The 27,625-nt window shown below is 40.2% G+C and overlaps 1 protein-coding gene across 10 annotated transcripts in view; it reads right to left on the reverse strand.

Annotated features, from left to right (window-relative positions):
* The window catches only part of ANKRD44 (ankyrin repeat domain 44), a 329,152-nt gene that overhangs the window by 190,446 nt on the left and 111,081 nt on the right, over nucleotides 1-27,625 (reverse strand). For all 10 annotated transcript variants that reach the window (XM_086719206.1, XM_086719211.1, XM_086719205.1 and 7 more), the window contains exon 2: nucleotides 18,947-19,030. In XM_086719206.1, coding sequence (XP_086575332.1) covers nucleotides 18,947-19,030 — 84 coding nt within the window. The remainder of the gene's footprint in view (nucleotides 1-18,946; nucleotides 19,031-27,625) is intronic.

Genomic DNA, 27,625 nt, shown 5'->3' on the forward strand with positions numbered 1-27,625 from the left:
GGATGAACAGGCAGAACACAGTGGTGAAACTATTCTGTGTGATACCATAATGGTGGTTACATGTCCTTGTACATTTGCCAAAACCCACACAGTGTACAACACCAAGAGTAAATCCTAATGTAAACTATGGACTTCGGGTGGAAATAACGTGTAGATGTGAAAATGTAGGTTTATGGAGTGTAACAAATGTACCCTTCTGTTGGGGTATGTTGACAATGGGGGAGGCTAGGCATGTGCGGGGACAGGGGATATAAGGGTACCTTCCTTCCTCTCAATTTTGCTGTGAACCTAAAACTGCTCTAAAAAATAAAGTCTATTTTTTAATTCAATAAAATTAAACGTTTCTAGGGGTGCCTGGGTGGCTCCATTGGTTGAGTGTCTGACTTTGGCTCAGGTCATGATCTCACAGGTTGTGGGTTCGAGCCCCGTGTCAGGCTCTGTGCAGACAGCTCAGAGCCTGGACCCTGCTTTGGATTCTGAGTCTCCTTCTCTCTCTGCCCCTCCCCCACTTGCATTCTATCTCTCTCTGTCTCTCTCTCTTTCTCAAAATAAATAAACATTAAAAAATTTTTGGAAAAAAAATTAAATTTTTAAACATCTTTTTATTCATACTTTATATAAGATTGAGAGAACATCATTCACCCAAATAATAAATCACCATCATTACTTGGAGAAGGAAGTTAATAAAGATGGTAGGTGGGCTTAAAAGTTCTCCCACCACCCCCACCCCAACACCTACCCAGGCCCTTCCTGACACTGTTGCTGAGGGAGGAGACTGCTGCACTAAGAGTCCTGGCCACACAGGGAGTGTGCAGGGACAGAGCATTTCTACTTCTACTGTGGAACTGACCATCTCCTTTGACAAACTTGATTAAATATCTGTCTCAACCACCTGATTATATAACCCAGGAGGACAAGAACCCTGCCCTGTTCATCTTAAATTCCCAGCCCCGGGCACAATGCCAGGAATGTGGTAGGTGATGCTCGATGTCTGCTGATTGAATAGAAGTGAAAACACCACGCTCAAATAGTTCTTTAACTGTCACTTGTGTGTTAAATATTTTCTTTAAATATTCAAGTTTAATAGGGCCCAAGGAAATTACCAATCAAATTTAGGAAATACATAACAAGACCCATTTTGAAATTGCTAAATAGCTAACTGAAGTTTGACTACATCTCTAGAAACAAGATATCCATTCATAGCCCCCATGGATTTTTATGAGCAAAATGCAAAACAGGGTCAATCATGTGATCTTTCTAGAACAATTTCACATTGACCCAAGGACTACTGAGTCATTATTCAAAATTAAAGATGGTAAAATCTTCCTTAACTTTTCAATTATACCTACAAAATCTACAAAATGCTTTTAAAATAAAACCTTGTTCTCTAACAAGTATTCTTTCAATAGGAAGCTCAGAAGAAGGATATTTAAATGTGTACTAAAGAAAACCCAGGCACTGGAGTTATTCTGTACCTATGTCTGAAGTCAAATTGTCATATTATAGCAAAAACAGACTTCTCTGACATTTACAATCTTATCAAAAACCAAGAATTCTAAATATTACTATAAAGCACCTCAACATATTTGTCCCTAGTTTTTCCCTTCTTGAAGGAAAAGCCATTAAAGCTTTACTAATATGGGGGAACTATATATTGAAATATGTGATTTACCTCTGGAAGAATTCTATTTTCTTTTCTCCTCCAGCTTTATTGAGGTATAATTGACAAATTGTTAAGATATTTAGAGTGTATAACATGATGATTTGATAGATACATACATTATAAAAAGATTCCCCGCATGGACTTAACACATCTCTCACCTCGCATACTTAACCTTCATTCATTCATTCATTCATTCATTCATTTTTAGATTCCAAACACAAGTGATACCATGCAGAGTTCGTCTATTTTTTTTTTTTTCATTTAGAATAATATCCTGCAGGCTCATCCATGTTGTTGCAAATAACAGGGCTTTCCTCTTTTTTAACTGAATAATATTTAGCTGAACAATACTCCAGTGTGTGTGTGTGTGTGTGTGTGTGTGTGTGTGTGTGTGTGTGACGTTTTCTTTATCCATTCATCCATCCACAGATACCTAGTTTGTTTCCACACCTTGGCTACTGTTAATAATGCATATGCTATGAACACAGGAATGAAGATATTTCTTTTTTTTTTTAATTTTTTAATGTTTATTCTTGAGAGAGAGACAGAGAGCAGAAGGCAGAGGAGGGACAGAGAGAGGGAGACACAGAATCATAAGCAGGCTCCAGGCTCTGAGCTGTCAGCGCAGAGCCCAATACGGAGCTCAAATTCACGAGCCATGAGATGGTGACCTGAGCTGAAGTCGGACACTTAACCAACTGAGCCACCCAGGCGCCCCTGAATGCAGATATTTCTTCAAGATAATGATTTCATTTCTTTTAGAAATATACCCAAAAGTGGAATTGATGGGTCGTAGGGTAGTTCTATATTTAACTTTTTGAGGAGTCTCCATACTGTTTCCAGAGTGGCTGCACCAGTTTGCTTTCCCACCAATAGTGCATGAGGGTTCCTTTTCTCCACATCCTCACTAACATTTGTTGTTCCTTGTGTAAAAATTTTAACCATTCTGACAGGTGCGAGGTAGTTAGTATCTCATTGTGGTTTTGATTTGCATTTTCCTGATGATTAGTGATGTTGAGCACTTTTTCATGTACCTGTTGGCTATCTATATGTCTTCTTTGAGGGAAATCTATTCTTGTAGTACCAAGAACAAAATCACAATTCCTTGAAAAAGAGAATTTTATAAATAAATGTGTTCAGTGGTGCTGCGTAAAAATCGCTGTCTAAAAATACCATTTAGTGGCGCCTGGGTGGCTCAGTCGGTTAAGCGGCCGACTTCAGCTCAGGTCACGATCTCGCCATCTGCGAGTTAGGGCCCCGCGTCGGGCTCTGGGCTGATGGCTCAGAGCCTGGAGCCTGCTTCCGATTCTGTGTCTCCCTCTCTCTCTGGCCCTTCCCCGTTCATGCTCTGTCTCTGTCTCAAAAATAAATAAAACGTTAAAAAAAAAATTTTTTTTTAATAAATAAATAAATAAAAATACCATTTATAATGATTTTATTTTTTCAAAGAGTATAATTGTTATTGAACAAACTTACGTGGTTCCCCTTCTAACTTATTTTTTTCCAAGTACACAATTTGGTAAGTTTTTAAATATTTTAATTGTGGTAAAATACACATAACAAAATTTACCGCATTAACTTTTTTTTTTTTTTTTGGAGAGAGAGAGAGAGAGAATGAGCAGGGGAGGGGCAGGAATAGAATTTTTTTTTAAGTTTACTTATTTATTTTGAGAGACAGTGAGCATGAGCAGGGGAGGCGCAGAGAGAGAGGGAGAGACAGAATCCCAAACAGGCCCTGTGCTGCCAGCCCAGAGCCCAACGCCAGGCTTGAACCCAAGAACCCTGAGATCATGATCTGAGTTGAGGTCAAGAGTCAGACGCTCAACCCACTGAGCCACACAGGTGCCCCAAAAGAGAGAGAATCTTAAGTAGGCTTTACACTCAGCATGGAGCCCAACAAGGGGCTTGATCCCACAAGCCTGGGATCATGACCTGAGCTGAAATCAAGAGTTGGATGCTCAACCGACTGAGCCACCAACAGTTTCACAAATGTGAAACCCCATTAACTGTTTTCTAACCCATTTCTAGAATTGGTACAATCATTACCACAGGTTAAACTCAGAGAGTCCCTCACAAAAGAAAGGTAACATATAGCTGATATTAAAAAGCTATGGCCAAAAATAGATCCACTGGGATAAAATTTTAGAAGGAATACTGTAGGAATATGAAATATATGAAGTAAATGTTTCTGTATTCACATAGATAAATCTCAAGCACATAATGTTTGAAGAAGTAAGTTACAGAGAATATATATATAGTTTGCATATGTAATTTTTTTTAGAGAGAGTGTGAGTGCACATGTGCATGTGGAGAAGGGAGAGGCAGAGGGAGAGGAAGAGAGAGAGACTCTTAAGCAGGCTCCACACTCAGCTCAGAGCCTGACGTGGGGCTCCATCTCACAACCGGGAAATCAAGACCTGAGCAGAAATCAAGAGTCAGATGCTTAAATGGCTGAACCACCCAAGCACCCCTCTAATATTTTTTGCCCCCCACTGTCATATTTCTAAAGATACACACCACCATCTATTGTTCTAGAGTATGTGTACACAATGCTCACACAGAGATACAAAGGTATAAATAAAATTGGATTGCATAAAGACAAGGATGGAGAAGATATATAAAACTTCAGGACAGTGGTTCCCCCTGAGAAGAGAAGCAGGGAGGGAGGTGATGCATGAGGAAGCCTAAAAGAGGCTTCAGCTCTGTTCACCGGTTCCTAGCTGGTGCCAGCCCCACTGAAGGACAAAGGGATTCATCAGGAACAAAGCCACATCCAGCTCTCACAGAGCTGACATGCTAGTGGAAGGAGATGGACAGAAGACAAGCAAATAAATACACTATATATGTCAGGTGATGAAAACTGCTAGCAAGAAAAGGTTAGAGGGGAGGTTTTACATGGAAGATTGGGGACAGTGTCACAAATACGGTAGTGTTTATGCAAAGACATGAATGACCCAAGAACCACGTATTTATATGGGAGAAAACCTTGACATCTATAAAATTTCATTTTGTGTTTTTTCTTAAATATGGCAAAGTGTTAACATTTATTTTCCATCTCAGTCATGAGCTTGTGGTTGTTTTCTGTTTGAACGTTTTCATAATAAAACGAGATTTAAAAAAAAAAAGAAAGCGCACTACCATCAATTCCTGAAAGATTAGGATGAAGGACATTAGACATCTCTGAATTCCTTCCAAATGGAGTATCTTAAGCCTGTGACTGTAGATCCTATTTCCTAAAGGGTCCTGCAAGTATTCAGGCCCCCACTGAGAAACAGCCAGTAATTGACAATGCTGCCTGATGATTAGGTTATGCTTGCTTGCTTATGTATACTTATCCATCCATCCATCCATCCATCCATCCATCCATCCATCCATCCACCCATCCAGCCACCCACCCACCTACCCACTGATTGATCGATCGATCTATTTTCCTATCTATCTATCTATCTATCTATCTATCTATCTATCTATCTAATCTATCTTTGCTTCCTAAGTAAATTGCATGTCTATTCAAACACAGTGTTCCCTATTTCAAAGGAAGAGGGAAGAAGATGAAAAGTCAATCCTGCGCATGTGCTTTAAATAGGGAAAAGGGCACATATCCAAGTAAGTGAGGATGCAAGACGTTAATCAACATGAGGAACTGATGACAAAAGACGGGACCTCTGTGAGCGGGAGGGAAAAACATGCACAGTCTGTACTGATGGGCTAGAGAGCTGTCATTTTTTACATGCTCCAATGTCACCCTTCCCCTTCCCTCCTTCCAAAGAAAGGGATTAGTATCTTAGTGATGTTCTATGCCCACATGCACAGCAAAGTAGGGGAGAATCACAGCTATGTGAATCCCTCAACCCTTTTTCTTGGAGATAACATAAATTGACTAAGAAATATATGAGGAAGTATATGGGCACAAGTTCTAGTGCCACACCCCCAGTAAGTACTTAATAAACACTTGGTGAATGGATGAATGTACATCAGGTTGCTCCTGGAAATATTACATAAATACTTTTCATACTAGAAGCATTTCCTAGGTCACAAAAGTCTTTCATGAACTGTGGCAAAGACTGCCGGTTTGCCCCCACATCTTTCTTTCATCATAAATGTAATAAACATAATAAATAATAAGCTGCCTTTTAACTGAGTACACAGCCACCTGATGGGGTTCTGTACAATATGTGAGCAATCCTTAGTGGAAGTATCCTTAAAGAGAACAGGTACACCCTTTTTCCACCTTCCTCCTTTCTCTTAGCTGGAATTTGGATATATAATGATTGGAACTCAAGTGCTCATTCTGGGCTATGAGACTGAAGCCACCTGCTAAGAACAGCAGTGCAAAAGGAAACAAAGACTGGGTCCCACACCATAAAGTATCATGCTAGTCCTTAGTGGCCATTTTATAGACAGGGAAGTGAGGCCAGAGTATATCAAGAGGCTTCTGCCTCTGAGGTTAGCCCAGTACTCTTCTCCCTCCATCATAGTTGCATTTTGGTGGGACTGATATAGATTATGTAGCCAACCAATAAAATATATCAAGCATGGATATACCAGGTTTGTTGTGAAGGGGCTATACCAGAAAGTGAATGTGTGCATGTGTGGGTAGGGAAAGCCAGGGAGGAGCTCAGGAAGGGACTAGAGGAGAAGGAGAAGGTAGCCTGTATTACTTCAGGATGACTTTAGAAAGTACACAGCAAGTACCCATAACTGTCCTGTACTAACTGCCAGGAACGGCCTTTTAAGCAGAAAGTTGGCAAGTGATGTGACTATAACCAGCTATGCAACCTCCTGGAGAAAAATCCCACCCCTCCCCCAGGCTTCTACCCTAATTGAATAACATATCCACTTAGCCCTTTGTATTCCTTACTTTTCTTTTAAAGTCAGTGGCAATAATAATATGTCTATAAAACTACAATTGGAAAGTCCTCTGGCTGCCATAATGATACAGTTATTTAACATTTGAAACAGAAAGTAATATATCCTTGGTAAAAATCAGGGCCAGCACAACTAATCAAACTAAAATATACCTTATATCCTTTTAATTTAAGCATTTCTTTTAAGAATAATCTCAATGTGATCATATCTGCCTAATTCATTTTTAAAATATGAGTTATCTCTTTTCCACAAAGATTTAAAATTTTTTTTCTGATTACAAGTATATTCTCAATGTAAAAGAAATTGCAAAATGAAGGAAACCATGAAGTGTCTGGAAACTTGTACTAAATTTATCCTAATTGAAACTAACGATCAAAACCTGAATAGCCAAAGCAATCTTGAGAAAGAAGACCAAAGCTGGAAGTTTCACACTCCCTGATTTCAAACTACAGAGCTATAGTATTTAAAACAGTACAATATTGGTATAAAACAGGCAGAAAGATCAATGGAACAGAACAGAGAGCCCAGAAATAAACCTACATGTATATGGTCAATTAATTTACAACAAAGAAGCCAAGCACATACAATGGGGAAAGGACAGTCTCTTCAATAAATGTGTGGGGAGGGGTGCCTGGGTGGCGCAGTCGGTTGAGCGACGGACTTCAGCCAAGTCACGATCTCGCGGTCCGTGAGTTCGAGCCCAGCGTCAGGCTCTGGGCTGATGGCTCGGAGCCTGGAGCCTGTTTCCGATTCTGTGTCTCCCTCTCTCTCTGCCCCTCCCCCGTTCATGCTCTGTCTCTCTCTGTCCCAAAAATAAATAAAAAACGTTGAAAAAAAATTAAAAAAAAAAATAAATGTATGGGGAAACCTGGACAGGCACATGTAAAAGAATGAAACTAGACCACTACTTGCATCATACACAAAAATTAACTCAAAACACTTAAATGTTAGACCTGAGTCACACAGATCCTAGAAGGAAAAATAAGAAGTGGTAAGCTCCTTGACGTTGGTCCTTGGCAATGATGTTTTGAACCTGACACCAAAGGCAAAGGCAACAAAAGCAAAAATAAACAAGTGGGTCTACATCAAAGTAAAGAGCTTCTACACGACAAATTATCATCAAAAAACAAACAAACAAAGAATCTAATTCAAAAAAGAGGTATTTTTCCAAAAGACTACATATGGCCAACAGGCACTTGAAAAGATGTTCAAAATCACTAATCAGGGAAATGCAAATCAAAACCACATTGAGATATCACCTCACACCTGTCAGAATGGCTATTATTGAAAAGATAAGAAATAACAAGAGTTGTCGAGGATGCCAAGAAAGGAAACCCTTGTGATTGCTGGTGAGAATGTAAACTGGTGCAGCCACTATGGAAAACAATTCGTAGGTTCCTCAAAAAAACAAAAAACAAAAATAGAACTACCATATGATTCAGCGATTTTACTTCTGGTATTTATCCAAAAAAAAAAAAACCAATCCAAAAACTTGAACTCAAAGAGATATATGCACCCCATGTTCACTGCAGTATTACTTACAATAGCCAAGATATGGAAACAACCTAAGTGTCCACTGATGTATGAGTGAATATAGAAAATGTGGTGTGTGTGTGTGTGTGTGTGTGTGTGTGTGTGTGTGTGTGTGTGTGTCACACACACAATGGGAAATTCATCCATAAAAAATGAAAACCTGCCATTTGCAACAACATGGGTGGCCCTTAAAAGCATTATGCTAAGTGAAATAAGTCAGAGAAAGACAAATACTGTTTGATCTCACTTATGTGTGGAATCAAAAACAAAACAAAACCAAGCTCATAGATAAAGAGAACACATTGGTGGTTGCGAGGTAGAAGATGGGGCGGGGGGGGGGGGTAGGCAAAATATGTGAAGGGGGTCATAGGATACAAACTTCCAGTTATAAAATAAATAAATCATGGAGATATACAGCATGGTGACTGTAACTAATCATACTGTATTGCATACTTGAAAGTTGCTAAGAGAGTAGATCTTAAAAGTTCTCCTTAGGGGGAAAAATATTTTGTTACTATGTATGGTAACAGATCTTTACCAGACTTATTGTGGCAATCATTTTGCAATGTATACAAATATTGAATCATTATGTTGTACACTTTAAACTATACAATGTTACATGTCAATTATATTTAAATTTTTAAAATTATCTTTCCATAATTTATGACATGAAATGTTCATATAGCTAAATAAAAAGAAATGCAATTTTATGATATTGCCATCTAGAATCTTATACATTTTCAGTCTTCAATATCAAAAAAGGGAGTCCTCTCTGAAATTCCTGTAAAAGGGGAAACATGATGGTAGAAAAAAAGAACTCTAGTGAGGTGACACCAGCTCCCACCACCATTCCTCAGGCTCCTGCTAATACCGTAGAAAAGACCCTAGTGACGTAATACAAAATGGGAATACCTCCCTGCCTGTCATTGTAGGTAATAAGCACCATGTCACTGAAGTATGCTCTACACTTATTCAAACAGACAAACACAACAAGTGTATTTTAAAAGTCATGGGGCGCCTGGGTGGCTCAGTCAGTTAAGCATCTGACTTCGGCTCAGGTCATGATCTCAAGGTTCGTGAGTTCCCCCTGCATCCAGCTCTGGGCTGACAGCTCGTATTCTGTGTCTCCCTCTCTCTCTGCTCCTCCCCAGCTCGCACTGTTTGTCTCTCTCTCTCTCTCTCTCTCTCTCTCTCTCTCTCTCAAAAATCAATATAGAACATTAAAAACAATTAAAAAAAATAAACAAATAAATAATAAAAGTCATATCCTGGGGTGCCAGGGTGGCTTAGTTGGTTAAGCATCCAACTCTTGATTTCAGCTCAAGTCATGATCTCACAGTTTGATTCGTGAGATCGAGCCCTGTGTCGGGCTCCCCACTGTGGAGCCTGCTTGGGATTCTCTCTCTCCCCCTCTCTCTGTCTCTCTGTCTCTCTCTCCCTCCCTCCCTCAAAAATAAAAAAAAAAAAATTTAAAGTCATATCCTTATACTAAATATGAACAACTCTGGAAGCTAGTTTGTTGGCTTGTGTGTGTGTGTTATATAAATGTATTTGTTTTTACCTCTTACCAACATAATACATGGTGAGTGCAAAAAATACTAATAATATATAAAGGAACAAACAAAAAAGCAAAATTCCACTAACCAATTTCAACTATAATTAAACTTTTGAAGAATATTCTCTTAGACCTCTTCTTCTATTTGTATATATACATGATATACTTTAACAACTGATTGTTTCATTCATAAACATATCTTGAAGAACTTATCTATCAATAAATATATGATATAAATAAAAACTGACATAAGCTATCCTTTTTAAAGCTAGTATGATGGGGCACCTGGGTGGCTCAGTCAGGTGAGCATCCAACTCTTGATTTTAGCTCAGATCATGATCTCACAGTTCAAAGCCCCACATCAGTGTGCAGCCTGCTTGGGATTCTCTCTCTCTCTCTCTCTCTCTCTCTCTCTCTCTCTCTCAAAATAAATAAATAAGCCACATATGATAGTATGATATTACCACATATATATGTACTGTAATATAGTTAAGAAATAAAGCACTGGTAATTCCCAGTTTCTTGTTATTATAAACCACCCAGAAACAGATACATTTATACAAATTGCTGTCTGGTGATTTCCTTTAGGGGATTTTCCCAGGAGTTGTGTTGCTGTGTCAATGGGTGTACACAATTGAATGTTGATACAGACTGCCAAACCCTTCAAAGGGGAGCACAAATTAAACTTTCCCCAAAAAGGCATCAGAGTGTCCCTTCAACTACACCATCCCTGAGACCTTACTTTCACCTCTGCTGATCCAACTGGCAAAGCGTGGCTGCTTTATATGAACTCTTCGATTTCAGGTGAAGTTGAGCCTGGGCACCCTTTCGTATGTTTTGGTTATATGCATTTTTTCTTTGGTGAGTGCCCTCTGTATGTCCTCTGCCCATTTCTCTATTTGGAGGTTTATCTTTTTCTAAATAATCTACAAGAGTTTTTTACGTATTAGGAATCTCAATGCTTTTTCACATATAGCATACATATCTTTGATTTATCTTTTAATCTTGCTTTTGGTAATGATTTAATATACAGAAGTGCATAGTTTTTATATATTCAAAAGTATCCACATTTTCCATCTTGGTTTTTATCTTTGTTATTTTGCTTAGGAAGTTCTTTCCCACACCAAGACTGAAAAAAATATTTCCCCCTTCTTATATTTCACTACTTTATCTTTTTATTTTCTACCTCTAGATTTATCTTCGTATAGGAACTTGGGGGGGGGGGAGAAAAAAGGAAATTAGGGAAGAGTTCAGCTTTTTACTAGCCAGTTGTCTCAGCATTCTTTACTGATTAACCCATCTCATCCCAGTGGTTTCAAACACGTTCTTTATTTTATACCAAATGTCCATATACACCTGGGTCTAATTCTGGATTCCTTGTTCCACTAATTTGGTTGCCTATTCCTGTGCCAATAACACATTGTTTTATTTTTTTTGTCATTTGTTTTAATAGATTTTATGAAACTCCCCCTTTGTTGATTTTAAGTTTTATTTATTTTGGAAGAGAGAAACAGAGAGAGAGAGTGGGGCGGGGAGGGGGAGAGTGGGAGGGAGAGAGAGAATCCCAAGCAGGCTCCAGGCTCAGCACAGAGCCTGATGCAGGGTTCAATCCCACAACTGACTCCAAGATCACTACCTGAGCCAATATCAAAAGTCAGACAGATGCTCAATCGACTGGGCCGCCCAAGCACCCCTGATATTCTTTTTTAAGAGTCTTCTCACATGTTTATTCCTCTAAATACTAAAGTTTAGAATGATCTTGACAACTTTCCCCACCCGAAGTCCTGTCCCCAAATTCAACTGTATTTATATATGTATATATACATATATATGTATAACTGAATTTATACATTCAGTTCAAACAATTGAGTTTTATCAATATAAGAAAAATATAGCTCATTTATTCATATTTGCATCCTCCCCTCAAACATAATATCTAATGTGAAAAAAAGAGCCATAACCTTTTATCTAGAGATGTCCATATTCTCATGCTATTTACAATATACATCTTTTAATTGAAAGATTTTTCTTTGTGCTATAAAAATGCCTAGCAATTGCAAAGTAATACTAATGCCATTACATTTGGAGTGTTTCCATAGTTCCAAACAATGATCTCTATTATTTGGAGGGTGCACAGTATATATACCCTTGTAAGATTTCTCATTCACAGCGGACGGCTCTTCTACCTCCAAGGTCAGTGCTGGAGAAATGGGGCCACGAGCTGCTGGGCATCCCCTAGACGCTAATCAGACCTGCCTTCACACATTTTAAATGGCCAAGAAGCCACATCACTGCAGCCTTCCCAGTGTCGTCTGAAGGTTATGAATCATTCTCTACAAGACACAGGTCATGGCTTCCAAACCACAGCCCCACATCCTGGGCACTGGTCCAACAAGGAGCAGGAGATGGGACAGTATTGCCAGGCACATGCTGAGAGACAGGCACCTACCCTCAGCACAAAAAGCACCCCTCCCAGAGCTATGAAGGGACCACCAGCCTCCCTACAGGCTAACGAGCCAGAAGTGCTGTCAACATTTGAAGAACACAGGCCACCGCTCTCTCCAGAACACTGAGCCACTGGCTTCACACTTTAGATTTCCAGATACAGGTGGCCAGAGAAACCTTTACTGCTGAATATTTGCTGATCTCATCCACGGTTAGTAAAACGGTGGCCTGCAGGCCAGATTTGGCCCACAGACATGTTTTCTTTGGCCTCAACAATGTTGGATCGCTTTTTGGAACCAATATTTAACAATTTAGAGATTTCCTGTATTTTCTCTTAAAAACGTAGGAAGTCTGGGCCACACTGGGCCTGCGTTCTTGCATACCAACACTCAGAGCTGAGTGGGTCAGCGTGCTTCTATTAGTTATGAGACTGGAGTTTGCCATCCCAGCCTCCTTGTTCCCAGCAGTTTCTGATTTAGGTCTAATTTAGAAAGTGCTCAGATATCTAAGCCAACAAAACATCTCAGGTTTTTATCCCCATATCAATTCTTCATTAAAAAAAAAGAAAAAAGAAAAAAGTCAAGCAACATATATGTAAGTGACGGAAAACACACAAAAATCTAGAAGCTTAAAAGGCTGGGCTATATAGTCTGTATTCCTAATGTTCTAGGGAATCTGACATGATAGAATCAAGCTGAGAAAAACTTAAGGTATTAAATTTATCACTCAAGGCTCTTTATACTTTTTTTAATGTTTATTTTTTGAGAGACAGAGACAGAGCATGACTGGGAGAGTAGCAGAGAGAGAGGGAGACACAGAATCAGAAGCAGGCTGCAGGCTCTGAGCTGTCAGCACAGAGCGTGACACGGGGCTCAAACTTACAGACCGTGAAATCACGACCTGAGCCGAAGTCAGATACTTAACCAACTGAGCCACCCAGGTACCCCTGACTCAAGGCTCTTTAGGTAGAGCCATATTGCACCCTTCTGGGTGGATTCAAAACATATGTTCTATTTTTAAAAGAAATAGTGCAAACTTCCAGCTATAAAACAAATAAGTCATGGGGATGTAACTATAGTTAATAATACTGTATTGCATATTTGAAAGTTGCTAAGACAACAGATCTTAAAAATTCTTACGACAAGAAAAAAAAAATTTGTAACTATGTGAGGTGATGGATGTTAACTAGACTTACAGTGATCATTTTAACAGAAAGAAACATTGCGGGGAGCCTGGGTGTCTCAGTGGGTTGAGCGTCTGACTCTGTCATGATCCCAGGGTCGTGGGATGGAGCCCGGCCTAAGATTCTCTCTCTCTCTCCCTCTGCACCCCCGCCCCAGCTTGCACTCACTTGTGTACTCTCTAATAAAAAATAAAGAAATAGTGCAACACCCCTACACAAATGGACACTGAGTGCATATTACAAGCTTACTATTGGTAATTCGTCTTATTTCTTTTTAGAAAATTCATCATACGTTGTTGGTACAGTTCTTTTTTCTCACTTGGATCTTGAGACTAGCAGGCCACCTCACCCAAGTTAACGCTTATAGTTAAAAACAAAAGCTTTAATGGTTGTCTCCCCTTTTTTCACTGTAAGTCCCCTACCAACGTAAGCTTAACGTTCACCTCGCGATTTATTCTATTATATTCACATATCATCCCTTCCTATGTTGGAATTGGAGAGGACAAGCAAAACATGCCAATATTCTTGGGCTAAATCCTATTAGAGAAAATAATAAACATTAATAGCTTGACAAAACCATTTTGTTGTAGAAAATAGATGGATTAAAATAATCAACTTGGGAACAACCCAACTATAAAAAAAACATTTTTGAAACTACTGGAACAAAATAAAGTTGAAAATGCACTGGGTATTAGAAGATAAGGAATTATTGTTGATTTTGTTTGGTATGATCATGGCTGTGTGTGCATGAGTGCACATGTGTGTATTCATAACTGTTACTGATACTTTAAAAAAGAAATAAACACCATGGGTTTGCTATCATGTGGGACTTAAAAATCTTGGAATTGTAGTCCTTCACAGTTGTAAGAGACTTTAAACATCACCTAGTCCAGGCATGGGAAGGAGGTTTCATTTTAAAGGCTAACTCCAACTTAATAGTGCTGTCCTGAGAAGAAATTTTGGTCTTTAAGACTCAAAGAAAAAGAAATGCCACAAACCATTAGCAAGGTCAGCTCAGGGCACATGAGAGGAGACTGGGGCCATGTGCTACAATTAGTCTCCTTTAGAACCACTTAGAACCACCAGTCTAGTGGTCTTTCAGGGAGCTTACTACTTATTATTAAGTCAGCTCATTATTTCTTTAGACAGCTCTGTCCATTAAGTTATTTCTTCTATTTCGAGCTGTATATCCATTCGGTAGCTTACAACCACCGACATAATGGTAAGTCTAGTTCCATTTTAACTTGACAGCATTTGAACTATTTGAGGCCTCAAATTCTCCTGTTCTTCCCAGGTCTAAAACATCACCAGCTTCTTCAGCCCCTCCTCGCATGGCATGGTTCCCTCCTGGTCTTTACCACTCACCAATGACAGGCACTAATTATCTCTGTACCCATTCCAGCATGGCACAGTGGAACGGTCTGTTGGTGTCACATTGTCATAGCATAATCCTAAAAATGACTGTATTATGTTCAAATTTGGTTTTCAGGCTCTATGCATTCATTTTGAATTCAGATGCTCTACTTTGAATTCTAGCTCAATTTGTTAGTCTGATAAAGCCTTCTAAAATCTTTCTAGTTGTCAACTACATGTGGGTCAATTTAAATGAATTTCTCAGAGTGTACAACTTGCCTTCCCACATTTCCTGACCCTGGCATGCCACCAGCCAGAGAATCCACAAAAAGGACTTCCTGGTCCTTCAGTGGCTCCTCAAATCCACCTACAGATTTGCAATCTTACAAAGAAAACTTTTAATCTTACAACTGAGACCTGAGGGACACTAACCAAGCCAGACACTATTTGACAATGTACCCCCTCATTGGCAGATAGGAAAAACAGGCCACCACAAATTGGCTTAACATAACTAATAAAGCAAGGTTTAGTCATTCATTCAACATGTGCTCCAAGGACTGAAGTAGGAAATTGAGGAAAAGAGAATGAATGACATAGCAACCATGTCATCAAGCTCATAGTCTCTCAAAACTAAATAGCTCAAGTAAAGTGATCAGTGAGGGACAAGGAGCTATGGGAGGTGAAAGAAGAGGTAGGTTTCTTTGACTGGGTTGGGAGGTGGCAGAAAAGGCAGCAAAAAGGAAACGAGAATTAGGACAACTCAATGGAAGAAGCAATAGGTCTGGAAAGGCAGATGGGATGGGAACAGTGGAGAAATGAGAAAATAAATACCAATGGGTTGAATAACTTTGTTCAGTTCACACATGGGGTCCATGAATACTGCCAGTGGGAAATCAAGATAGGAAAAACACAGAGAGGCAAAGCTGAATGAGACTGCTTCCCATATCAGGAGCCCCTAATCAAGGGATATTCATACCAAAGAACAGGTGACCAATCAAAAGACACAGGAAGGTGGGAAAGAAAAAAGAAGGCAAAAAAAAAAAAAATCAGAACCTAGGACAAAAAAGAAAATTTAAGTGAATAAATACGGTAAAGAGAGAAAAGCAAAGGGTGAGAAGAGAAGAAGACAAATATTGTCCTCCCACTAACAGGAGGCTCCTCTGTTATTTATTTCCCTTCCTTGCCATTTAAATGTACTGGTTAGTGGCCTCTCTTCCCTCCTGAAGTAAAGCTGCAGACTTAGATCCCTAATCCTTATTTGTCTTCCATCTCTATATGCCCTTCATTAACAATCACTCTCCCTAAACTGCCTAATCCACCCCTAGCAAAACAGTCAACACGACTGATCCCCAAGCAGTGTTGGCCAAAGAAAAGCATGGCATTAAGAGAACAACTCACTGTCTCCAACGTATCTGATAAGAGAGCAGGGAATCAAGTGAGGTTCTTTACACTCACCCGAGGGAAGGGAAAGGGGGATATGAAGAGAGGGTCTACAGAAGTGACAATGGCGGAAAGGGACCAGGACCCAAGGAGCCACACCATCACTGGAAGGAGGTCAGGCATTCATTCATTTATTGCTCTTCCTCCCTCTACCCCACCCTTCCCTGATGCAGGGCATCCAAAAGCCCACACACACAACCTCTGCAACAGCATCCCTTCGGTGTCAATTTGCCACATCACTTCATCAGTCCCTCATGATTAACCCAGACCCCTAACAGTGTCCTGCATTTTCCCTTTCAAAATATATGTCAATAAGATTCCACATTTGTTGGCTTCTCTGCCATGTCACAAGCCCATGAGGGAGAGAGCAATCTCACTGCTATATCCCTAGCACTCAGCACTGGGTCCGAACTCAGTCAGTTACTGTTGAATGAGTAAGGCACTGCAAAGACAAGTAAGTGTTATCCCTTGAGTTCCCTAAAATTCTGTAGTACCAAAAATTGATGTGGCCAAGATTGCTAACTATTCATGTTCTCCAACCTTTTGGGACACAGCTATACTAATTTCCCAACCTCCCTTGTGGTTCAGTGTGGCATGGGACTGAGTTCTGGTCAATGGGCTGTGTGCTCAAGTGATTATGCCACTTCCAAGATCACCCATAAGAATCGTCCTGTGCTTTGCCTCCATGCTCTTTTTTCCCTTCTGACTGGCTGGACTGAAGATGAATCCCTTGGGTGACCTTTGAAGCTATGTGTTGATACCTAGGACCCTCTGTGGAAAAGAGCCACCTCTCTGATCTGTTCATAAGAGAACTAAACTTCTCTCATATCTGAGCAATTATATATTTAGAAGTCTATGTGTTACAGCAGTTAACCTATCTAATTCAGTAACACAATTAGGTTACAACTGAAGTTAAGCCTTCTTAACCTTTAACAGCCAGCAAGTGTTTGCCACTTTCCAAAGGAGAAATAAAGGCCATTCAGAGGGCAGTGCAACCTTTCTTGATATGAACAGAAGCTTGGTTTGCTCATAATCATCAGGAAAAGATAGTAACTAACCTTGCCTTGGGCTTGCCTGGGCTTGGGCCAGAGCCACAAAATAAGCTAGACAAATTCCGGTGATGTCAGAACACTGGACAGTCAGCTTGCTGGCCTCGGCTCCTCTCAGAAGGATGGGTCACGCCCCATAGGCTCTGGACAAATGCCTGACTGCCTTCTCAAGTAGTTTGGCCCTGGCCTCATCGGTGCTTACCTTGCAAAATGTCATAAAACATTGCCCTGTTGTTTTCAGTGCCAGCTGGGGAGAAGCTGCCAGAAGCTTTTTCAGAAAGCCACACCAATCTGCACTGCCGCAGAACAAGGGCTGTACCAAATGACTTTCCCAAATGAAGCATTCAGCCGACCGGACAGAGATTCAACCTCAGACATAATTCATTTCCCTGTGGCAAAGCTCTTCTTCTGCAGATGTGTTTGACTCTTTCTGTCATTTCCACCTAACGCTAGAGACTTCAAAGAGAGCCCCTCTCCCTGATGGACTACAGCACTGAGGTAATTGATTTACATTAAGAGAATTAGTGGCATGGACTACATGTAATTGCTTGTTCAATCTAGGTCTAGGAAACTATTACAAGGGTAAATCATTGACTAACTCTTTTCACTTTTCTTCATTGAAGCTTTGTTTATTTCAGGAACTTCCAGATCCAACCATTCTGAATCTTCTGGGGGCCACAGACCCCTTTACAAATACTATGAAATGTCTTTACTCTTTCACAGAAAAAAATACACGTCCATAAGCACACACATGTATTACATATGATTTCAGGGTACCCGATTTACCCACTGGTCCCAGGTTCATGGACCCTCTAGTGCAGAGGTCAGCATACTTCCCCTCTGAACAGCCAGATAGTAAATATCTTTGACCTTCTGGGCCACATACAGTCTCTGTCATCAATTACTACCCAACTCTGCTGCTACAGTGTGAAAGCCGTCATGGCTGTGCCCCAAGAGAACTTGATTTATAGACATGGAAATCTGAATATCATATAATCTTCGTGTGTCACAAATAATTGTTCTTCTTTTCATTTCTTCCCCCAGCCATTTAAAAAATGAAAACCAGGGGCGCCTGGGTGGCGCAGTCGGTTAAGCGTCCGACATCAGCCAGGTCACGATCTCGCGGTCCGTGAGTTCGAGCCCCGCGTCAGGCTCTGGGCTGATGGCTCAGAGCCTGGAGCCTGTTTCCGACTCTGTGTCTCCCTTTCTCTCTCTGCCCCTCCCCCGTTCATGCTCTGTCTCTCTCTGTCCCAAAAATAAATAAACGTTGAAAAAAAAAATTAAAAAAAAAAAAAAATGAAAACCATTCTTAGCTGGTAGCCTGTACAAAAATAGGTGATGAACCATAGTTTGTCAATCCCTGTGGCAGAGCCTGGGTTCTGGATATAAAAATATGTCTTTATTTTTACTAACTTCCGATGGAAATTTCACATTTCCTTCCATTGTGAACATAGGAAGCAATTCTCAGTAGTGTCAACAGTAACTGTGACTTGGTCACCAGCAGAAACCACAGGTATGTTCCTACCACATTAGAGTGGTCACAGACAACACAAAATATTGATCACGCTCCTCACTATTCTTCAGTTATGCTCATTATTAGATCTTCCATTGTATCTTGCTATTTAAATGTACTGACAGAGAAGCACATATATTATTCTATCACAGATTTGATATTGAATATTTTGATAACTGTATTTGCATATGACTGACTTCCATTCTAACCATATATATTTTATTTTGTGGACTTAAAAAGAGAATTCTGAGCAGCAGCCCAGAGCTCTCACCAGATACCACAGAGGTCCATAGTACAGAAAGGTTAAGAGGGCCTGAGCAGGCAAAACCATAGCATCTCCTACCAGAGCATTCACATCTTCGGTTTTGTGGATGAGCATCCGTATCTCCTCTGGATCACCGCTGAAGATTGCTTGGACCAGGGGTGGCTGTAAACACAGGAGAATTTGAATTAGAACTGTACTTAAACACATTTAACTGCATTCAGATGCAGATGGCTATAAGAGGCATTCCCCAAAAGTTTATTCAACAATAATCAATTGGCAGACAAAGATGAATATGGCTCAGACTCACCCACACTAGAAGTCTGGTGGGGGAGGTAGCTGCATAGAGAAATAACTATAATGCAATTTGAAAGCCGTAACAGATAGTCACATCCAACCTGGGGCTATGAGTATGACATGAAAATCACCCATAATTGAAGACGTCCTTGAAACACACTTAAATTTCCCAGCAAGGAAATTACCAAATCTGCAGTTTTGAGCATACAGTCCCCTATAGTTCCCGACCTCTCATTAGACAATGTACCCTGGTTACCCTCAGACAATTCCATTTCTAGAAGATGTTAATGGCCATGTTTCTGGCCTCGTGAACACTTCTTTTCAATGTTTGGAAAGCCTTTGAAATCATTCTCAAACGCTTCCCAGAGCTTAGCCAACACTAAAGGCACTGAGTGTTTCAGATGTGATTATATCCCTACTACCTGTTCAAAGTAAGTGGTATAATGGTGGGGTGGGGATCATGAAGGGGGATATTACCGAGCACTTATTATTGAACTCACCCACATTAAACAAGACCTGACACAGAGAAAAGGGATTTATAAAGAGTGATGGAAACAGAACTGAAAGAGAAACTTGCTCTGCTTGGAGGGCAGGTAGGATGAAGAGAAGAGTGTATCTAGAAAAGCTTCATGGAAGGCACTATAATGAACGAGCATGAGTTTGCAAACCGGGAAGGAAAGACATTCCAGGCACAGGGATCAGGGTGTGCAAAGGTGTGCACATGCAAAGAACCTGATATCTCAGAAATGCTGCCATCAATCTGGTGACCAGAGAGTGGGTAAAAGAAGAAAAGTGGTGTGCTCTGGGGTTGATGTTGGGCTCGCCCCACGTGAAAAAGAATCCTGTTCAAAGCCAGCTCCACCACTTGCCAGCCATGTGCTGAGCCCACATCCCGTGTGTAACCTGGGGGTGAGCATGATCTTTGCTGTCCAAGCCCTCATAGGATTGCTATTAGGAACAAATGAGATAATACATGGAAAACCCTCTGTAACCATACTACCCTACACGAATAACAGATGTTCTTACTAATAAATGCTTGGGGCACCTGGGTAGCTCAGTTGGTTAAGCATGTGACTCTTGATTTAGGCTCAGTGATGATCTCACAGTTCGTGAGATCGAGCCTCTCATTGGATCCTGCGATGACAGCATGAAGCCTGCTTGAGATTCTCTCTCTCTCTCTCTCTCTCTGCTTCTCCCTTTCTCTCTCTCAAAATAAATAAATATTTTAAAACAAGAAATGCTTAACAACGCTACTGTAGAATATCTGACCATTATTTTTAAACTTTAAAAACTTTGGCAATTACATATTCTCTCTCTCTCTCTCTCTCTCACACACACACACACACACACACACACACACACACACACACACCTTTCGGAAATACTTTACAGTAGTTCATGTCAGCAATAAGATGATAGCAGTTCCCCAGATGTGTCTGGCCATAAGAGTTATCTGAGATGCTTGTTAAAACAATATTCCAAGGGGCGCCTGGGTGGCGCAGTCGGTTAAGCGTCCGACTTCAGCCAGGTCACGATCTCGCGGTCCGTGAGTTCGAGCCCCGCGTCAGGCTCTGGGCTGATGGCTCAGAGCCTGGAGCCTGTTTCCGATTCTGTGTCTCCCTCTCTCTCTGCCCCTCCCCCGTTCATGCTCTGTCTCTCTCTGTCCCAAAAATAAATAAACGTTGAAAAAAAAAATTAAAAAAAAAAACAAAACAATATTCCAAGATCCCTTCCTTGGAGATTCTGACTTAGTCTATCTGGGGTGGAAACATGTGAATCTACTTTTAATAAAATACTCACTTAACTCTTAGAACACTGGCCTAAGGTAAAATCATCAGCATCAACTGCCTCAACGTCTCCCTGTGCTATCTAAATGAGAATCCCAGTCCTCATTACCCCTATAAATTTTCTTTTCTCTTTTGCTATGCTCCTGTTGCCCTTCTTACAGGTTCTGGTGGTGTTTTGTGTTATTGGGGGGAGGCAATAATATAAGTATTATCAGTAGAATATAGTAAGACTCCTTGAGGAAACACTATATTTAAAAAAATTTTTTAATGTTTATTTTTTGAGAGAGAGAGAGAGAGAGACAGAGTGTGAGCGGGGAAGGGGCAGACAGAGAGGGAGACACAGAATCTGAAGCAGGCTTCAAGCGCTGAGCTGTCAGCACAAAGCCCAATGCGGGACTCTAACCCACGAACCTTAAAGTCATGACCTGAGCCAAAGTCTGATGCTTAACTAACTGAGCCACCCAGGCTCCCCAAAAGAAACACTATATTTAAAATGTCAAGTTACAGATAAGTATTTCAATATGCCAGGAATTTTTCCACAGTTTTTCCCCTGCTATGAAAGTTTCCAGCAAGTGGACAGATAGATGTATCCTTCTTTTGTCCCAAATACCCTCAATTCCACCTTCTTGCTAAGGTAAATGATTCAAAGATAGTTTCTTAAATTGCCGACAATTAAGTAACTGGAAAGAAGTCTTGAAAAGAAAGCAAGTTTTCTACCAGTTTGGTGTTAGCTGGTTGATCTGCCCAAAGACGAGGAGATCCATCCACTTGCTTGCTGACCACTGCTAACCAAGTCTCCAGCTCAGTTGCCCCACGGCAAGGACCCCATTTCATATAAAACAGTCAGACACAAACTCAGGATTTCAACAACAATGCTAAATCTTGTTTATCTGTTCTATAATTCTCTGTCTGCTGTCCTCATAGTCAAATGCTTGTGTGCACTTTTCGGTCTTTTTGAACCTGAAGAGAAAACAAATAAGAAACCTAACAGCCATATGACTTAGATGACAAGCAGGGGCAGAGTCTGACAAGACTTTAGTGTTAAATCAACAGTGATCAATTAACAGGTTAGAACCAACCCATCCCCATAAACTATCTATCACTGGTCACTTCAAGGAAACAGCTAGTTAAGCAAAGCCTCATGTCACTCATGAGAGTCAGGAATGCACATAGGTTTTGTGTTGTTTCAGTGCTCACACTTCTCAAGAAAGACAAGAGCTCCAAGCTAGGGCGGGAATCCCAAGGAAAGCCTCCCTGACAAAGCTGCCAGACAAGGATGCCAGCACAGTCCTTCAGCAGGGAGCTCCCCAAACACCTCCAGGACCAGTCACCGAGGCTGTTTTGAAGGGTGTCATCAATGCACAGAATTCCCAGCAGAGAATGTCGTGTACACCTGCCCTACACCTCTGGGCCTGGCTCTGCTAAAAGCTGCTTTATGGAGTATTGTCAATGCACAGAATTTCTAGCATCCATTTGAAAGAAGCAACTCTTCCAGTGCTGCCGTCACATGTACACAGACATATACACACATGTACGTGCATACATTTGCACATATACATACATAACATATCTACACTGATGCATGTATATACAGAGATACGTGTTGATTCACATACAAATCCCTCACACTGCCTGTGGAAGGGAAAAGTTCCTGTTCCCCAAAGCCCAGAGTCTTGCTGGATGGACATCTCTAGCCCCAGTGGGGCCATATCCACTGTGACATCACTGTCTTCACAACTGGGAATCTGAGCATCATGTGATTCCAAATCAGAACTTCACAGGTACATGCTGTGTTAGTCAGAAGCTGTGTGTTTGCTTAGATGTAATTCTTGAACTAAATTACTGTGGTTCTTGAGCAAATAGCATTGAAAAAAAAACAAAAACATTATGAGCGTGTGTGTGTGTGTGTGTGTGTGTGTGTGTGTGTGTGTGTGTGTTTCTCCAGCCTCTCAAATAAGGCAGCCCGGAGAGCACTCTGGCATTCCTTTTTGTTGGGATTTTTAATCCAATCCTGCTGTTTTATTTTTCCCTAGGTAAACACTTACCCTGAGAATATTTGGAAAAAATACACATCTAAATACTATCTCCATTACATGATCTTAAGAAAGGGGGAATACTCTAAATATTTTTGCTCATAAGTATCAAGTATTTATACTCTATTGACCAGTAATTTGGCAATCACTATATCTGTTGTAGTGTTACCCTTGACCTTGATAAGACTTAAGCAAAGTCTCACCTGCAAAAGGACAGAGTCCTAAGCCTTGGTATGTATTAGTATTTCTTTCGGACAATTCATACACTTCAACACTAGCATATACAAAATATTAGTGCTCTGTGTGCATTAGGGTGCGAACTCATAACAAGGGTCAAACTTGGGAAAAACAAATAGTGGCAGGAAAAAAAGGGGATTCCGATGCCATGAAACCATTAGCTATCATAACCTAAAAAAAAAATTAAATGCTTTTTAAAAAAATATTTATTTGTTTTGAAAGGGAACGTGTGAGCGGGGGAGGGGCAGAGAGAGAGACGGAGACAGAGAATCCCAAGCAGTCTCCATGCTTTCAGCACGGAGCCCAATGCTGGGCTCGATTCCATGACCCATGAGATCATGACCTAAGCTGAAATCAAGAGTCAGACACTTAACCAACTGAACTACCCAGGTGCCCCAAAAAAACAAAATTCTTGAGAGGTATGCAATAAGTTCAGTGTCAATTACTAAAATTTCCTCAGCATGTGTAGCAAGTGTATACTGAAGGTGATTTGTCATGTGCTGTGGATACTGGCACAGTACCACACATAGATTCAGAAGGCAGAAGCATACCTCCTGGGCCTACTTTACCAATGGCGCAAGTGGGATTCAATATTCAGATGGGACCTGTCCTTGTCTTCTAACATCCCCAACTATCAGCACCCTACCACTACTACCAGAAGTGTAGACAGCTGCCATCTAGAAATGACCATCTGCCAGGCTGATGACATTGGACCCCTCTAAGACAGAAGTCAGAGCAGAAAGATCCCTTGGATTTAGCAGCCATTTAAATCATGCAGCTTACCTTGCCAACACTAGGAACTGAAAATTCATCATAAAAAGCTACTATCTCTACCCACATCCCCTATCAGCCCATCCAATGCAATATTTTTTATTTTATTGTCAGCCTTCAAAAATAAATTGGGAAAATATTTGATTTCCAAAAATAAGACGCTACATCAAAAGTGTATTGATAACAGTATTTCCAAACTTTGAAGTAGAGTTACAATTCCACTAGGGGGAGCAAGATGGTAATTTGTTACCTGGGAGATAACAGTAACTGTTCAGGTTGTGCAATTAAGACAAGGTAGCTGGAAGATCCACTTTGTCAAGACCTAAGAGAACTCAAGCTTCCGAGAGACAGAGAGAGAGGGAGAGAGAGAGAGAGAGAGAGAGAGAGAGAGAGAGAGAGCACTCAGTAAAGAGTAAACACATATGCTACGCACATACCAAAACAAAAAACAAAAAAAGCTTTCCTACTGATCCCTGAGGGTCCAGGTTTAGGAAATCATAATGCAATCTAAAACTCAGGAGTTAAAGTATCATTTTCATCACTTAAAAACTCAATTCAACTATTCTTCAATTCCACTTTTAAAAAGTACTACTAGAAGTATCAGACAAGCAATTAGTTTGAGAGTAAAGCCCATCGTGGGTTTTATGAAGACAGTGTAGCTGCTTTAGAGTACCTGCTCCATCTTGTAACGAGATTGTAGGTCTCCCCTCCCAAATCCTTAATGAAACCACCAATTGGATTTTTGCTAAAACCCTTTATAGTGTACTTCACATTCCCTTTGTTGGAGCCGCATGTTCTTTACTGATGAATTGGCTTTGGAAGATATGCAGGGTGATAGAAGCTGTCACGTAGCATCTGTGTAACTACTGTCAGTGGTAAGAAGTCTAAGAAGATGCTCCAGCACTTTGATACAAATTCCTGGCATACTGCTTGTCTTTTTTTGGTTAGACTGGGTAATGAACGATTCCACATCTGAAAGAAAACATCTTGCATTCTAATCAGGAGTGGATGTGGGGAATTAATCAATAGCCAAGAAGAAAAACAATGATATTCTTAAACATCTGTCCATACTTGAGTATTCTGAGTACAGTATGTCATTAAAGCAAGATAGGAGCATGTTATTAGTGGCTATTAGCTGATGCAGCAATAATCTAGCCATATGAAACCATCAACTTATATGAACATGCTGAAACACTTCATTAGGTAACAACTGGTTTTTCTATGAGGCAGTGCTTGCATTTTTACAAAAGGATAATAAAAATTTGTTCGAGTCACTAGATTTAATGGACAAAACTTGTTAGCTCTATTCATGTGGGTCCTGCTGTGTGATCTGCTGAAAGGATGCCATTAAGTGCTTCCTGAATATAGATCACTCCTTATTTGGGAAGAAGTTCACTCTATCATAGAAAAATAATGATGATCATAAAGTCAAAATCTGTTTCCCTTAAGAACTGTACAAAACATACTGAGTCCCCATAAACATTTTTTTAAAAGCAGGACTTCATATCTGAAAACGTCTCCTACAGGCTATGCTACAGAGTAAATGCCTATAATATTTCCAATTACCTATAATTATTATTAAAAACAAAAAGGACAAAATTCTAAGTATCAGTAATACCCTCTATGTAGCTATTTATTTACTCTATACTTACCAGAGAAGAACAATTACATCTAGTCAGAAAATGAAGAAATTATCTAACCTCTTCCAAAGCGAAAACAGTATGGACTATGGGGACTATGGGGTAGCTATTCAAGGGCCAATTACTCAGTCTTTAAAACATTCATCCTTTGTTGTACCTTGCTTTCCTGACATCCTCCATGGCTATTTCTCTCCCCTTTAATACTGCTGATTAGCACCTTCACCAGAGGATAGCTCACCCAAAGAAAAAAGAAACCCAGGCATGTGAACTTTGCTACCAGTTAGTCGCAAAAGATTAAGTAAAAGGAAGTGATGAAACAACATACCAGTTAAATTGAAATCTGGAGGCGATGTTGATCTTACAGACCTGAGATCTCACTCTCTTTTTCTTCCACAGTAGGGAGATTAACTTATGATATCATATTGACTTGGAATTAAATCCTAGCCATAATTTCCTCATTTATAAAATGGGGTTACCATAGCCATTTCATAAGACGTGTTTGAGAAATGGCCTAATATATGTAGACACGTAGTGTGCAGTCAGTTAAAATAGTGATTAGTGTTGCCATTGAATTGACAAGCTCAAAAACATTCATAGACAAGTATATTTATGTTCATCCTACAAAAGGAAAAATAAGGGATCTAAAGAGATTTCCCAAAAAATACAGAGCAAGTAAATCAAGTTAGGATCATAAGCCATTCATACTCCCTCTAGAGTAGATAGGCCCATCATACTGGGAGAGAAGCTTTTACAAGCCGGAGAGCAAAAATCAAGCTGAGCCTGACTTGGTCTTTGTTACACTGGGCAACCTCAAAAAATGTTGCACAACTTCTCTGTACTCCAAGGTCTGATCTATTGTGCCAAAATAATAGCAACTCGCCTTAAAAAAACATCATCCCCCTTTGACTAATCAAAGGGTGCCACATGTTCATACCCATTGGATGGGACATGAAATCATAATTTCACTATTTAAGGTTACCATTAATGTGTACAGTTATACTTTTCCTTTACGATCTCCTGATGGTCATAAAGAGACTGATGCCCTGGTTGGAGCTCTCGGTGGGGGGCGGGGGGTGGAATGATTTACCTGGTAGTCGCAAAGTTGAGACTAGAATTTAGTTTTCCTGATTCTCCAGGATCATCACTTTCTCTCACATGTCATTTTAATAGAATACAATAGAATACAATATAGTATAATGAATATATAATAAATATATGTAATTCAGGATTCAAAATTCAGCCTTAGTTTCAGGGTACTTCCCATGGAGAATTATTATATACTTCATGGCTCACTAAGGAAAGATGTCACTATATATATACATATATATGTGTGTATATATATATATATATATATATATATATATATATACACACACACACACATACACACACACACACACACATATATCGTTTCTATATATGTGTGTATATCTATACTCTGTATGCATGTACATAGTGACTATATATGTGTATATATTTCTAGATATAGTTACTTTCAACAAACTAACAATAAAACAATCTTGTCAAAAGATGCAAAACAAAGAGGTACAATATATTTTAAAGCAGGGGCTCAGTGAAAGTTTGAGTTAGGAACACAGAGAAGGTAGGTGTTAACCTAGATTTTGAAGAAATAACAAAGGAGTAATCCTTCTTCATGTTGAGGAATAGCCAACGAAGAGGTTAGTAAAGTAAATAACTGGGGTGCCTGGGTGGCTCAGTCGGTTGGGTGTCCGACTTCAGCTCAGGTCATAATCTCACAGCTAGTGAGTTCGAGCCCCGCGTCGGGCTCTGTGCTGACAGCTCAGAGCCCGGAGCCTGCTTCAGATTCTGTGTCTCCCTCTCTCTCTCTCTAACCTCCTCCACTCATGCTCTGTCTCTCTCTGTCTCAAAAATAAATATTTAAAAAAATGTTTAAGGGGCGCCTGGGTGGCGCAGTCGGTTAAGCATCCGACTTCAGCCAGGTCACGATCTCGCGGTCCGTGAGTTCGAGCCCCG

Source organism: Puma concolor, chromosome C1 (assembly GCF_028749965.1).
Source record: "Puma concolor isolate L17-30 chromosome C1, mPumCon1.1.hap2, whole genome shotgun sequence".
Lineage (NCBI taxonomy): Eukaryota > Metazoa > Chordata > Mammalia > Carnivora > Felidae > Puma > Puma concolor.